Source organism: Meles meles, chromosome 13 (assembly GCF_922984935.1).
Source record: "Meles meles chromosome 13, mMelMel3.1 paternal haplotype, whole genome shotgun sequence".
NCBI lineage: Eukaryota > Metazoa > Chordata > Mammalia > Carnivora > Mustelidae > Meles > Meles meles.
In genome coordinates, this window is record NC_060078.1 from 62,239,537 (window position 1) to 62,255,179 (window position 15,643).

Genomic DNA, 15,643 nt, shown 5'->3' on the forward strand with positions numbered 1-15,643 from the left:
CTCTGCCCTGTCTCCTGGACACCAACCCCACATGCTTGTAACGCCCCATCCTTTCCTCTGTCCCATTTTGGGGTGTGGTAGAGCTATCAGCAGGAGGAAGCGGCGTGCCTCGCGGCCAGAGGGTCCTTGAGGCCGATCTGAGTTCCATCAGGAAGCCTGGGTGCCGAGGCCCACCGGTGTGCACGATATTGCAGGCATGGATGGTGTAAAGCAGGAGGGCGGCCTGAGGTGGAGAGGGGCAGCTGTGGGCGTGATCCTGGAGCCCACCTACCCTGCTGGTCTCCAAGGGCAGCTCCAAGGTCACGTGTTCACTGCAGCTCAGCCTTGTCAGTCCAGCTCCATGCCCTTTCCTCCTTCTCTCCTCCTCCAGGAGGCCTTCCTGAGAAGTGACCTGCCATTCCATCCTTTCGGCATTAATCACTGTCTGCCATTTTTATCGTGATTCCTGTGTATGTCCTATTTCCTTTCCTGGGCTGTTGTCTTCTTGAGAAAGGATCCATGTGTGTTTCATGCCTGTATGCCCACAAGCCTAGGACAGGGCTTGGTATTAAGTAGGTCTGTAATGAATATTTGTTGAATAAAATAAAATGATGGTGGTGGGGAGTGGCAGGGCATGGTGGTGGATGTTGGTAGTAAATGCTGATTTATCACAAAGGAGGGTGGTGGAGGGTAGATAGCCAGAAATACTGGTGAGTAGCAGTAGCTTGTAGTCCGGGGTGGGAGGTGATGGGCAGAGGACCAGGGCCGAGGGGGATGGATGCTACACGGTGGTATGTAGCAAAGGGGGCTATGGCAAGAGATGGTGGCAAAAGGTGCCGGCGGGTGCGTTTCAGTGATGGTGGATGTCCTGGGCCGTGAGCAACTTCTGCTTGCACCCAGCCCTCTGTTGCTTCAGGGGTCTCTGCCACACACTCGTCATTGTGGCTCATTCCTTTGTAGACTCCATCGGGGGCCCCTTCCCTGTCACCTCTCACCGACGCCACCACAAGCAGGAGCACTGTGCTCCGGGACCACCTGGCGGGGGGCTCCCAGCCACGCCACTGCTCTTCCACCCGCACACCAAGGGCTCCCAGATCCTCATGGACCTCAGCCACAAGGCCGTCAAGAGGCAGGCCAGCTTCTGCAATGCCATCACCTTCAGCAACCGCCCGGTCCTCATCTACGAGCAAGTCAGGCTGAAGGTGGGGATTCCCTCCCTGCTCTCTGCGCATCCCGGGGACCGGCAGTGCCTCCCGCTCCCGCTCCCGCCGCACCCCGCTCTTCTCGTCCTCTGTGCTGCCACTCTTGCTCTTCCTCACCTTCCTCACCATGAGGACCCTCTTACTCCTCCTTCCTCAACCTTCCCTGTGGGACAGAGAGGGAGTGGGGGAGGGGTGTGACCATGGGGACCTCCATGAGCTGTCACCAGTCTGTGGGAAGGTTCCCAGAGGGGAGAGAGGAGGCCAGCAGGGTGGCGTGAACCCCCCCCACCCCCAGGGGAGTCCACCTCAGGTGGTCCGCTGGGAAGGACCCACTCCCTCCCCGTTGGGCCCTGGTGGGTGCGGGAGAGGCTGGGCCGGGCAGGGGCCGCCTTTGAGGGTCTCTTTTCCCGTCCAGATCACCAAGAAGCAGTGCTGCTGGAGTGGGGCGCTGCGGCTGGGCTTCACGAGCAAGGACCCATCCCGCATCCACCCTGACTCCCTGCCCAAGTACGCCTGCCCCGACCTGGTGTCCCAGAGTGGCTTCTGGGCCAAGGCGCTGCCCGAGGAGTTTGCCAACGAGGGCAACATCATCGCTTTCTGGGTGGACAAGAAGGGCCGCGTATTCTACCGCATCAACGACTCAGCTGCCATGCTCTTCTTCAACGGGGTCCGCACGGCCGACCCGCTCTGGGCCCTGGTGGACGTCTACGGCCTCACGCGGGGCGTCCAGCTGCTCGGTGAGTGCCTGCTCCCCGTGCCCCCGAGGTGCTGGGGTGTGACGCTCCTCTGGTCCATCTGGCATGCGGACCTCTCCCTCACTGGCAGGGCCCCAGGACCACGTGGGCACGGGGCCAGCTCAGGGAAACTTCCTGTGTCCTGCAGAGCTCACCCATCCTTTGCACCCACAGCTGGGGCAAGGAGCTCCGGGGTGGGATTCCTGCCCTCCAAGGCCCCTCAGGTTGTGCCTTTGAGCAGCACATAACCCTCATCAGAAAACAATCTCAAAGACCCTCCGCCTCCAGGAAGTCATGAATATTAATCATCGACTCCACAGCTGAGCGAGGACTTGCTGTGGGCCAAGTACTTCATTGCTGCTGTGCTTGTAGCGACCCTGGGAGGCAGACTCTCTTAGTGCGGCCCGAGGAGACGAGGCCCAAGCTCAGGGAGGTTGAGTCATTGGCCGGAGGTGCTGCAGCTGAGTGGGGGAGCCAGCACTCAGTTCCAAGTGAGCCCCTGGCCCCTGGGCTGTGCAGCCCTCCAGGAGGCCCAACCCCGCCCCAGTGCTTCTTGCAGGGGTGGGAGTGAATGGGGTAAGCAGGGAGAGCAGAGGGCACTGGGGTGGCTAAGACTTTTCTGGTGGCTCCTGGGTGCCCAGGGTGAGTAGGCCTCCATACTGGGTGCAGCACTCAGGCAAGGAGGTGTAGCAGAAGGCAGCCTGGGGTGCTAAGGAGCCAGGCTTCCTGGCGAGGGTGCCTGTTACCCTAAAGTTCCAGGGCTGGAAGGGGCCTTGGAGAGTCTCAGGCTTCCTAGGGCCCCAAGCTGAGCTGGTGGCTGAGTTGGGACTAGAATCCAGGTCACCTGACTCCTGGTCTAGGATCGCTCTCAGCTTGCTCCCTTGTGCACGTGCTGACTCTGAACACACATCAGCTCACAGGCAAAATGGCTGTTTCCAGGCAGAGCTGGCAGAAGCCTCAGCTTTCCCATCTATGAAATGGGTTTGTGGGACGATGAAGGGAAATTCAAGAGGCTGTAAGTAAAGCGCCCAGCACAGTCAGTGCCCGGCCTGTGCTTGCTCGTCCCAGCTCCCACCCCTACCCCCTTCTCTCTGTGGACAAAAACGCCATGGAGACAATGGAAAACCTTTTTTTTTCCCCTTTGGTTCCTTTCTGGCTTCAGAGCCAAGGAACAGTGAAGCTCTTTTCAAAACACCTTCATTTGAGTAAAAAAGACAGTGAAAGTAAAAACAAATGAGTAATTGTCAGAAGCATTTCTGTTGACTTCCAAACATCAGGAGGCTGTTTTTTATTAATTAATAGTTTGGGTACTTTCTGTTTTTCAACTCCATAAAAGTACACATTCACGTGGACAAGTTAAGAGCCTGAAAGCAAGCCCTTCCAGGTCTTAGTAAGTGAAGAAGGAGCCCAGGCTGCCCGACAATGAGCTGCTCTCCTCTCGCTCTGTGCGGTGGTTGCTCCTGCTGGAGGCGGAAAGAGTATTGGTTCTGCCCCAGGTGGGCTCCGGGCCTCACCCTGTACTAGCTGCAGGGCCTCAGTTTCCTTATCTGTGAAATAGGGGTAGGTAATAGTAAACTGTTTTCAGAGTTCTTTTGGAGGCTTAAAGAGCCAAGTTACGGGAAGCAGCTGACACATTGGGGGTACACACTGACCGTCAGTCTTCCCCACCCATCCTGGGGAGGGTGAGGCTTAACTCAAGTTCAAGTGAACACCCTTGGCTGCTCTCGTGACCTTAGGGCATCACACTTCCAGGCACTGGACTTCTGGAGCCTGAGTTTGTGCTCCGCCTGGACACTCCTGTCTGAGTCTCAGGCTTCTCATCTGTGAAGAGGTTGTGAATACTATAACTTAGCCCCGGGGCGAGGCGTGGGTGGGGGGGGGGTGGTACATGTGGGAGACCGAAGTGTCTCAGCTCTAAAAAAAAGTTATAGTCTTATTGGGACCGGGGTAAAGGCAGTAGGGGCAGCATTCTTGTTTTCCCCTTTCCTAGCAAAGAATGCCTTTTCCTACAGTCCCCAGAAATCAAAAATCCCACTCTGGCATTAAGGCCTGGCTCAAGAGCCTCCTCCTCCCTGAAGCCTTCCAGAGTGAGTTCTCTTCTCTGTTTCTTGAGTCCCACCACATGGTGTGTGGGATTCTGTCAGCACTGAGGCTTCCGCTGAGATTTCTGGCCCATCCATAGGTCTGTCCCAAGACGGGGAAGGCTTTCAGGGTGAAACCATGTCTTACCACGCTGGACTTCTCTCCAGAGTAGAACATTGTGTCTGGTGTGTGGAGGACACCAAGGATTATTTGGGGGCTCAGTAGGAGAGTGTGGTGGGGAGGGCAGGTAACTTGTTACATGAAGGAAAGTGGTGGGGAGTGAGGTAGACCCGGACTCGCTCACAGAGAGCCCGGCCTCACTGGGAAATCAGAGAGAAAAACAAGCGCTCCAGTCACCATCAGGGCATAACCCACAAGAAGACAGTAAATTGTTTAGAGCTGTGGTCATAGGATCCTTTCCATCTGTTGAGATGGTTTCCATCCAGCTATCTCATTTAACCTCAGCAGCTGGCCCTGGACAGAGTGTTTTTCATTCTCATTTGTCAGGAAGAAAATTAAGAGCCAAGGAACGCTTGGCTTACCTGTGTAGGAATGTGGCGGGGCTGGGATTTGAACTGGGTGTTTTGATGCAAAAAGCATTACCTTCCCCCGTAAACCTCCAGCAGGTTAGGTATGGAGGGAGACAGTAAGTCAGAGGAGGCTGAGGTCAGTGAGGGAGGATGGAGTCCAGGAAGGCTTCCTGGAGAAGGGGGCTTAGGCGGGGTCTAGAAGGTCCAGGAAGGGGTAGGGAGGGGATGGTAAAGGGGACATGCTAGGTGAGATGGGGCTTCTAAACCTCTGGGGCCTAGAGAGTGGCCTGGAGAGTGATCTGATGGGCCCCACCTTGGGACACAGCCTGGGCAGTCTCCCAGGGCCTGGCCTGGCCCTATTACCCCTCTTAGGCTCTAAATGGGTTTTCAGGAAGTATTTTCACTTGCACCTGGATCTCCCAGCAGGTTCCTCTGGACACCTCGGGTAAGGCCGAGGTCCCAGCAGATCCCTGTCCGAGCTGTAAATCACAGTAATCCCTGGGCATTTTCAAACACTGATATTGGCCCCTGAATTCAATTAACAGATTAAAGCATCTCTTTGTTTTGTTCTTCCTAAGCTCATATTTTTTGGTGTAAAAACAAAAGAGATCCAAGATCTCTTCGGAGGTTGGCACGCTGCTCTATACCCTCATTCAGTGGCCTCCCCTCTGGGGTCCGCCTGCTGCCCTATATAGTCTCGGGGTCAGTCTCTTTTCCCCATCCTCCCCACTGCCTACCCCCCCCCAAACTCCCCACGGCTGGCCTGGATCTCTCCAGTGCCTCTGGCTTTCCCTGCGCTTCCTCCTCAGCCAGTTTTGAGTTTCTCCATCCCCTGAGAGGTTGCTCTCTGCCTTGGCAGCTCTGAAGACAGGCTTTCTTTCCTGAGGTGATTGCCCCCCAAACCAGTGTCTCATCTTTAGGGACTTCCTGCTAGGCGTGCCCCCTCTGTTCCTGTCTATCTGTGGGACCTATGGCCCAAACGCTCCAAATCCTACCTGGCCCATACCTGCTCTTCAGATCAGAGATATCTTGGGGCCCCTGGCACCCAGCAGATTTGCAAACCAGGCCATGGACAGATAGGTTGTCTCCCCTGACAGAGTGCAGACAGGGGCTGGGGTCTGTCCCTCAGTGACCATTCCAGGCGGGCACGCCATCCCACCCCCCCACTGCCTGAACCGAAGCCAGGCCCACCGGTGCCCCCACCACGGCCCCTGCAGGCCTGCCTCATGCCTTCCAGGCTCCCGACATGCTGGAGTTCAGGAGATCACCTCTGGCCTCGGGGTGCCCTGGCCCAAGCTCGGGCTGGGATTTCCAAGAATAACAGCTTCCTACCTCCAGGAAGAGGGACCTGCCAGCAAGCAAATAAACACAAGTTTTATGGGGTGATTAATGCTTAGAGAGATAAACTCCTATCCCAGTTTTTCAAGGTCTCCGTGCTCTTCTCAGAAATGTTGGCTCAGGAAGAGCAGCTCTGTGGGTCCTGGCAGAAAGTTGGAGAACCCAGACTTCAAGTATAGGGTCTCCTGATACCCTGCAGCCCCCCTACAGCCTATGTACTGTGCAGGGTGGGGAGGGGAGGGGGAGACACAAGAGTTGAAAACCCAGCCCCTCTCCTTGAAGAGTGTTTATTTTGGGGGTCATCATCTAACTGCTCCGAGGTGACCTAAATCCAGTTCTTCAGGGAAATGAGGCTGAAGAGTAAAACTGTGTGGTGGGGGTGGCACAGGTGGGGAGTGACCCAGGACTTCCTGTGGGAGATGAGTTTCGAGTCAGGAACCACATAAGGTGAAACAAAGGGCCTGGTTGGAGAGGAACAGCTGAGGCCAGACAGGAGGGGTGTGCTTAGGCTCAGACGTGGGGAAGTCAAGGAACAGAACCTTCGGGGGAGGGAGTGAAGTGAAGAGGTGACTTGTGGAGAAGAGGGTATGCGTGTGCGTCAAAGGAGAGAGAGCCGTGAAAGCAGAAAAGCCGAGGTGGGCTCCCAAGGGCTCATGGCATTCTGCTTCAGCCCAGCCCAGGCAGAGACTCCCAGGTCCTGGTAACCTGCCTACTGAGGATGGAGATGTATAGGGACACTTGGGCAGGGGGGCTTTCAGAGGGGCAGGCTGCTGTCGGACTGGTCTGTGGGCTGGTGAGCCAGCCTGGCTTCCCTGCGCTGAGAGGCTGGGCGCTCTCTGGAGATACAGCCCTAGGTTAGGTCTCCCACTCAGGTGCGCATCAGCTGGGCGGCACAAAGAGTGTGACCGTACTGGGCAGCAGAGGACCCCACTGCCATCTGGGGCTTCCACTTCCTGGACTAAGCCAATATTTACCTTCAGCTGTGGCTGCCAGGGGCTGAGAGGCAAATATTAGTTTAAGGAAGCCGAGCAAAACTCGGGATGGGGGAAAGAGCGGAGGATGCTGGTGGTGATTTCTTCCTTGTTGCTAGTTTTCGTTTCTTCTTGATTAAAACAAAATTTTATTGTTCCTCCTGCTTCACGGACTTTTCCTGCCACTTCTCTCTGCCCACCCTCAATTCTGCTGATCATATCAGGGCTCATCACCAAGCCCTCCCCTCCACCAGGAAGCCCTGATCTCCCCTGTTCCTACGACCCTTCCTGCGCCTGACCACCCGAGGCACATGGAGGTCTCGGTGGTTCCAGCAGTTCTGCATCATGTACTGTCCTGCTCTTTAAGAAGACGTCATAAGCCCTTCAAATGTATTGTAAGGAATGTTATTATTGTGCCCATTTTGCAGATATGGCAACAGAGGCTCAGAGAGGTCTGATAACTTGCCCAGGGTCACACAGCTCAGGAGAACTGGGCCTTGGGCCCAGGAAGGTGAGCGTATTACTTCCTAGCTTCTCTAAATGTGAGTCCACCTGGTCCCCCTGCTAAGTCTGGGTATCTCCCAGGGGTGGGGATTTGGCCATCCTCCATCTTTCAGGGTGAGCCATGAGAGCTCAGGACGTCAGGGATTGGCAGAACATGTTGGGCATGGATGGGCCACCAGAGCTCTAGCAGTGTTGGCTGGGGAAGTTGGGGGGTGCCCGGCACCCCAATTCAGCGGTGAGTCTGTCTGCCTCACAGTTCCCTGAAGGTTCCTGAGGGCTTCGTCTGGTTCTTTTGTTCACAGTGCACTCTGGTTTTTTGGTTTTTTTTTTTGTTTGTTTTTAAACCAGAATGAATATATGAAAAGTGTGATTTTATATGATTGGCAATATTAGACTATTTCTAATACCCAGAAATGGCAGTTTCAGATTTTCCATCTATAATCTCTTTGGCCCAAGATACAGTTTTGAGGAGCTTTGGAGACACCAGGGGGTCCCAGGGTGGGGGGGTTGTGTAGCAGAGAAGCTGGGGCCTTGCAGGACTGGAAACAAAGCCCACATTTCAGAAGCAGGAGAGCTGACTGAGCCAAGACTTGACATGGCCATTCACTAGCCGTGAGCAAGCCTTCCAGCCTCTCTGTGGCCCAACTGCCCCGTCTGTTGTTTGGACATAATCAGACACGTGCCATTTACCTCTCAGAGAGTCTGTGAGGCTCACAGATGTGTAAGACTGTTTACGCAAATGGCAACGGCTATCGTTTGTAGGTTAGAAAGGGATACTTAACTTAAAAATCCCACCAAATAGACAACTTGCAAACCAGTCCTTTCCTTAGAGGGGAAAGCCTTGAAACCAAGTCCCTATATGTGGGTGAAATTCAAACCATGCTCTCTAAATTGTTTCTTGGAAAAAGATCTATGGTTCTTCAGCTGAGTTCCTTGGGACACTGGGGTTCCAGAGGCATCTTTGAGGCAGCTGAGTTGGCTGGGCTCTGTGACCTCCTCTTAGACTTGAACCAGAACTTTTGGTTCTGTCGGACAAAAGGATTTCACTGCTTTAAAAAAAAAAAGTTTGAGAACCACTAAACCAGATGACTCAGAATCTATATGTCTAAGATCCTCTGTCTTGAAGATTCCATAAATCTTAGAGTCTGTGACTCCAAGTGTTTCTGGGACATTCTACCCTTCCTTCCATGAACCTCACAAAGTATTTGTTTCTCCTAGCTTTCCTGTGGTTGGGTGTATATGGAGAGGGTGGAGGCAGGTGTGGGTTTCAGGGTGCTGCCCAGAGGGTGGAGAAACCCCTTACCCGTCCAAGCCATGTCCCCCCCCGTGGGGCTCCTTCCCTTGCCCCGTGCTGGGTGCTGACCAGCAGGAGGATGTTTATGGAGACAGTAAATGGGCCAGCAGCGCCTTCCAAACAGGGGCCGGCAGATGCCCGCCCACTAGCCAGCCTGTTGCCGCGGGCCGACCCCTGGTTAAAGATGAGCCAGCGCTGGGGAGGTGAGAATCTAAACAAAGGAGACTCTGGGGCTGATGGGCGGCCCTGCTTTGAAGGAGCCCCTTGCCTGGCCCTGAGGGCCCTGGCACCAGTGCCCTGGCCCTATCCTGGTTGCCCTGCACTGCTGGCGGCATGTGGGCCCAGTGGGTCCCTGGCCAGAGCTGGCCCTGGTGCCCTCAGTCTGGCCCCTCCTCTCCTCTTCTCCCTCCCTTTCTCCTCATTGGCCTCAGATTGTTCTCCAGACGTTTGCTAGCACTCTTGCTTCTGAGCGCCTCTTGCTTCTGTCCGTCAGTCCGAACTCTCTTGTCCTTCAGGGCCCAGGACAAATCTTGTTTCTTCCAAGAGGCTGTCTCTGACTCACTGTGAAACGGGAAGGGCACCTCAGCCTCTGCTGGAGAGCATTATCCTAAAAGGGGTATATATCCTAAAGAAGAGAAGGCTCGGGGGGAGCCAAGGAGCGGATGGGGGACGCTTCTGGATCTGTTGCAAGGACAGCTTTCCTAACGGCTATAGTTGTTCGGGGGCGGGGGCGGGGGGGACAGATAGCCTTGGGATGTGGTGAGCTTCTTGTCCCCGGGGGCATTCTAGGCAAGGCTGGGTGAGAGCTTGGCAGAGAGAAATGGATTTCCTCTGGAGACACGAAGAGTTTTGTAAGGAAATTATATTCAAATATTTTCACGCCTCCAAGCTTTAATTGTCCCACATCCGACTGGCTCCTTGGGGCCCAGGTGCTGGCTTCTCTTCTCTTTACCCACTGCCTAGGCCTGGGCACACAGCAGGTCAGTGAGTGGGTGACCTGAGTGCCACCTGGAGGGGAGGAAACCCTGGCCCTGGCCTCACTGGCCTTGTGGGACCTGGTTATTTCCGCCCTGGCGCAAAGGATCGCCACTCCCCTCCTGCCCCGCCAGGCGCCAGATTCTGCAGGAGCTGAAGACTGACAAATTCCTGCCCGAAAGATGAAAGCCGGGACACCGAGAGGGTTGCCAGCCGAGCAGCATCTCCTGTGGCCTCGCGCTGCTCCCTGCTCCGGGCCCCGACATAAACACCTCCAAGGTGGGCAGCCGTGTGTCCCCGGCCTGGGGGGTAGAACTTGTTGCTTCCGAATGGGCCAGCCCATCCTTGGGGTGACAGGTTGCCCTCTGCCCTGTCTCCAAGAGGGGACCCTGGGCTGAGCCTGGCTCCAGGGCACTCTCCCGTGCTTTGGGGGCCCGGCCCCTTCCCTGGCTTTCAGTCAGCTCTGACCTCCGCTGGCTCTTCTGCGGAGGGCGCCCGGCCCGGCTGCCCTTCTCCAGTGTCGTCTATTTCAGGCACAGCTGGGCACACCGAGGGGATATGCTTATTTTGGAGATGGCCAGCAGCCTGTAGCCGCTCCCGACCCCGAGGGGCAGCCTGGCTGGGAGAGAAGACAGACTTGGGCTGGGCACTGGCTCCGGGGATTCCATTTTTAGCTGTTTCCCAGTATCTCCTGTACCTTTCCGCCTGACTCCTCCAAGATTTCAAGCAAGGCTGAAAGGGTCATTTTCCTGCCCCTCCTCCTCTCTCCCCACCCACTGCTGCTTCTCCTGCCTTCTCTTCTTCCCCCTTTCATCTCTGCTTTGTAGCTTCTCCTTCCTGGTCCTCAGTCAAGGATGCCATTCATGACCCATGTGAAGTCCTACAGTCCGATGCAGAATGCTTGCTGCCTACTGACTGTGGTTGGTGGACGACCTGAGTAGGCACTGGTACCTGAGGTTGTCAAGTACCTCGGTCTCAGGGGCTGCCCGCCCTGCCTCTGACCCCCATGTCATCATCGCAATGCAGTTGTGATTCCCCCTGTTCTCTAGCTGAGTGACCTGGGGCTGGGAGGCAAGGTGACTGAAGTGCTGGCTTGGACATTTCAACCCAGGCCAGTATCACCCCAGAGCCCATGCACTCTCTTCGGAGCCCTGGGGCAGGTAAACCATAACAGTGGCTCATACTTAGTACCCTGTGACTACAAAGGGCCAGGTACCCTGCTAGGTGCCCTCTGTAGCTTACTGCATTTGGACTTCACTGCATCCCTGCTGAGTGGGGAGTTAGAGTACAGATGTTACACACCTCAGCGAACGCTGACTTCACGGCTGAAGAAGAGAGGCCCAGAGAGGTTAAGTTATTTATCTAAGGTGCTATGGCCAGGAAATGATGCAGCCAGGATTTGAACCTTGGCTGATGACTTCAAAATCCTTACACTTAACTATGCTTCTGTCCTGCCTACCAGTATATGGATTTGGGTTCCTAAAAACCCCCAAATACCCTTAGGTTACATTATGAGAAGTCTAGCGCAAATATCAAGGGAGGTGGTGGCCACACTGTGCCTTGAGCAGGTCAGGGAACATCTGGAGCACTGAGTCTGGTTCTGCTCATTGTCCAAGCGGTGGCAAGGTGTGTGGTGGGTCTGAGTATTCCCTGAGGGGAGTGTTTTCTCCACAGGGCTACCCCAGAGGTAGTACTGGCACAGAAGGACACTGAAGCTGAGATGTTAAGTAAATCTATCCAAGATATCCTTGGATACAGGGAGCTAGATTTCAGTCTAAGAGAAGGAACTGCTTTCTTAGAGGAGCTCAGCAGTGGCTCGGGTTGCCTGAGAAGCCCAGTAGCAGCCATGTTCAAGTACAAAAGGACCCCTGAAGGGACAGAGCTTGGGAGCACACATCCAGCCCCATTCAGAAGCCTGTGCTGACGGTCTGCCCAGCTCCATGGGCCCTGGACTGAGTGTCCTGAGTGTGTGGGGTGAGGTGAGGTGGGGAGGGGAGTGTGGGGATACGTGTGTGTGTGAGGCCTGTGACAGTCTCCTTCCTATAGGCTCTGGCTGGCATCTCTGAGCCTTTTGTTTTCTTGTCACCCTACAGTCCCTGTCCCTTCCTCTCCATCTCCAACCCTGGAGTTTTCTAGGGCCAGTGCCCACAATCCCTAAGGTAGGGGGAGCAGGGGCTGTTCTCCGGGGCCCCCAGTCAGCCCACAGCCTGTCCCAGGTCCCTACAACTGTCTCTCAGGCCTCCGCCTCCTATTTGGGCCACCTTGCCTCTGCCTCTCTGCAGCCCCCAGCCTCTCTGCACCATCGCTGTCACAGAGTCAATTCCCTGGAATAATCGCATTTTCCGGTTGGCTCCCTCCTTCTTGCCAAGCACGATGCTGGGAATCCCAACCAGCCAGGCCCCAAGAGGCTTCTCCAGGCAGCCGGCGGTGGGGGGTCGGGGGAGGGTGGGGACAGTGGTGGCCAGCACCCTCTCTTGCTGGGGCCCAAACAACACTGTTCCTGAAAGGTGCAGGGGGAGAACAAAAACAAGGAGGCTTTGGAGACTGTCTCTAGATTCAGCTGGAGCTGAATTCTGGCCTTAGCCGCCCATATTAGTCTGGTCGTCCAAGATTTGCTTTCACATCCACCACCCCAGCCATCCTTATCCAGGTCCTGGAGAGAAAGCACAGATCCTCCCTTGGGGAGGCTCAGAGAAAAGGCTCCCAGGGAGGGATTGGCCCGTAATGTGGTCTACAGTAGCACTAGCCAAATTTGGGGACTGTGACTCCCACAGAGGGGGTGGGGGTTCAATAAATAAGGAGGGCCTGAAATCAAAGAAAGTGATGTGGGACAGACCTTGCTTCATTCTCCGATCTGTCACTCGGTGGCTGTCACGTCACATCTCTGAGCTTTATCTCCATAATGGGAACACTTCCATGGGATGTTTTAAGGATGAAATGCAGGGGTAATTTATCATGCATGATGACTTTTATTATAAATGATAGGACTCCATAAAGTAGGACATAACATAGCCATTAAAAAAAATATGGTGTTGGAAACATGGTTATTGGCATGCAAAGGTGTTCAGGACATAGTGGAAAAGCTAGTTTTGAAAAGGAAATCTGTATAACAGGGTTCTTCGCCTGGAGTCCATGTCCATGGATGGCTTTATGGGATTCACAGATGTCCTGAAGTTATCCACAGAATTTAGGAAGAATATGTGTTTCTTCTGAGGACACGGGTCAAAGTTATCACATTTTCAAAGGGATTTGTTACCCATTAAAGGTTAAACACTACTGGAGTTTATATAGCATGATTTGATCTTTGTATTAGAAAAAGTAACTGAGGAATATAATGGGGAAAAAAGCTGGAAGGTCCACATCCAAATATTAAAGAGTATTTTTTCCCAGATGGTGGGCTGAGACGTGATTATTTTTCTTTTTGCTCATCTGCCTTTTCTACAAAATAGTCTATCTTGCTTGTATGATTAAAAAGAGAAAGAGGTTGATTCCTAGTTAAGTCACTTTCAAAAGGAAATCCCAGATAAATTTACTTAAGTTCTCGCAGCTTCAGTGTCCTGCGGCAATGATAACTCAAGAGGTAATTGTTAGGGTAAGATGAGACAATTTATGCAAAGAGTCTTTCTGGGGAAGAGGGTAGCATGTCCGCAGCGCATTCAACAAATATTTACTGCTGTCTACTTGAGTGCTCAGCGTTCTAGCGGCAGGGGATCAAAAGGGAGTTAAGTTCATAAACAACAACAACAACAACAACAAACTTTTATAAGCGTGGCATGTAGAAGGAATGTTTTTAACTCCTCCTTCCAGCCCCCATCCTTTTCTTTTCTTTTTTTAAGATTTTATTTATTTATTTGACAGAGAGAGATCACAAGTAGGCAGAGAGGCAGGCAGAGAGAGTGAGAGGGACGCAGGCTCCCTGCCGAGCAGAGAGCCCGATGCGGGACTCGATCCCAGGACCCTGAGATCATGACCTGAGCCGAAGGCAGCGGCTTAAACCACTGAGCCACCCAGGCGCCCCCCCCATCCTTTTCTTAAACAAAGAGTTAGAGGTCCTGCGTGACTTTGTTTCCCTGACCTGCAGCTGAGCCTCCGTCCCAAGCCTCTTCCATGCTGCTCACAGTGCACTGGGTATTTCACGTTGCAGACTGGAAAGGCTGGTGGCAGGAAGCGCGCAGGTGACGGGGTGGGGTTGGAGGGGACTGCTGGGCCCGCGTGACAGTCGCCATGTCTCTCCCCCTCCCCGGCCGCAGACAGCGAGTTGGTGCTCCCGGACTGCCTGCGGCCGCGCTCCTTCACCGCCCTGCGGCGGCCATCCCTGCGGCGCGACGCCGACGAGGCGCGCCTCTCCGTGAGCCTGTGCGACCTCAACGTGCCGGGCGCCGAGGGCGCCGAGGGCGACGAGGCCGCGCCGGCCGCCGGCTGCCCCATCCCGCAGAACTCGCTCAACTCGCAGCACAGCCGCGCGCTGCCCGCGCAGCTCGACGGCGACCTGCGCTTCCACGCGCTGCGCGCCGGGGCGCACGTGCGGATCCTGGACGAGCAGACCGTGGCGCGCCTGGAGCACGGGCGCGACGAGCGCGCGCTCGTCTTTACCAACAGGCCCGTGCGCGTGGCCGAGACCATCTTCATCAAGGTCACGCGCTCGAGCGGCGCGCGGCCCGGGGCGCTCTCCTTTGGCGTCACCACGTGCGACCCCGGCACGCTGCGGCCCGCGGACCTGCCCTTCAGCCCCGAGGCCCTGGCGGACCGCAAGGAGTTCTGGGCCGTGTGCCGCGTGCCGGGGCCCCTGCACAGCGGCGACATCCTGGGCCTGGTGGTCAACGCCGACGGCGAGCTTCACCTCAGCCACAACGGCGCCGCGGTGGGCATGCAGCTGTGCGTGGACGCCACGCAGCCGCTCTGGATGCTCTTCGGCCTGCACGGAGCCATCACGCAGATCCGCATCCTCGGTGAGTGCCTCCCCCGAGGGCCCCTCCGACAGCCCCAGCGACCGTGCCCTTTCCTGGAGGACAGGACCCTTTCGGGGAAGGAGAAGGGGGCGAATCTGCCGTGTCCCGCTGCCTTGCGCTGTCTTGCCACCGAGTCACAGGCACCGAAATGAGTTCTGGGCCGGACTCCATCCGCTGGACCTTATCCTTCAATCTCACCAGCCGCATCCTGGGGGCGGGCAGAAAAGTGTGGATCCCCGAGTTTCACTCCCAGAATCTGATTAAGCCATGTCCCCACAGGTACATAAACAACTCAGTGGCTACTTAAAAATGAGAAAAAAGGTTTCCACCAGCAATTAACGTTCTGAGGCTCAGTTTCCATTTCTCCAAAATGGGAATTAAAGCCTCTGCCTCGTAAGGGCGGCAGCATGTCTAGATAGGAAAGAGTTTGGTATGTCTGAAGCCAGGTGTTTGTGCCTTGTGGTCCCTGGGTTGGGAGCCTATGGGGAATCCGAGCAGAGGGCCTTGGAGGAAATGGGATTGCAGAGGTCTGGCCCTTTATTTCCTGGGCTTGAATGGATGGAGTTTGAATGGACTGGTGGATGTGGACTTGTGAAAGTTGTTTCTCAGAGTGTTCTGTGAGGAAAAAGTCGGGGATTCTTTACTGCATAACTTCTCAGAGCCTTTAATATGCAGCGTGAATCTTTAATGAGGTGGGCAGTGGTGGTGATCATGTACAGCTTTTTTTTTTTTCTTTTTTTAAGATTTTATTTTTTGACAGAGTGAGAGAGACCGTGAGAGAGGGAACACAGGCAGGGGGAGTGGGTGAGGAAGAAGCTGGCTTCCCACTGAACAGGGAGCCCAACGCAGGGCTCTATCCCTGGACCCAGGTATCATGACCTGAGCTGAAGGTAGATGCTAAACTGACTAAGCCAGTGATAGTGTGTGAAGGGTAATTATTTACAGAGGAGTGCTGTGCTTCGTCAGAGGCCTAAATGAACTAAGAATGGAAGGATATTTCCTTTACTCCAAAATGATCACTAGTTTCATACTTAAGGACAAAATATGAGAAACATTCTCATTAAAGTCAGGAATATGATAGGGGG

General features: G+C 54.9%; 1 protein-coding gene across 2 annotated transcripts in view; it reads left to right on the top strand.

Moving 5' to 3' along the window:
• Positions 1-15,643, top strand: part of NEURL1 (neuralized E3 ubiquitin protein ligase 1) — an 81,325-nt gene that overhangs the window by 57,939 nt on the left and 7,743 nt on the right. For both annotated transcript variants that reach the window (XM_046027614.1, XM_046027615.1), the window contains exons 2-4: positions 940-1,181; positions 1,597-1,918; positions 13,860-14,558. In XM_046027614.1, the coding sequence (XP_045883570.1) occupies positions 940-1,181; positions 1,597-1,918; positions 13,860-14,558 (1,263 nt within the window). The remainder of the gene's footprint in view (positions 1-939; positions 1,182-1,596; positions 1,919-13,859; positions 14,559-15,643) is intronic.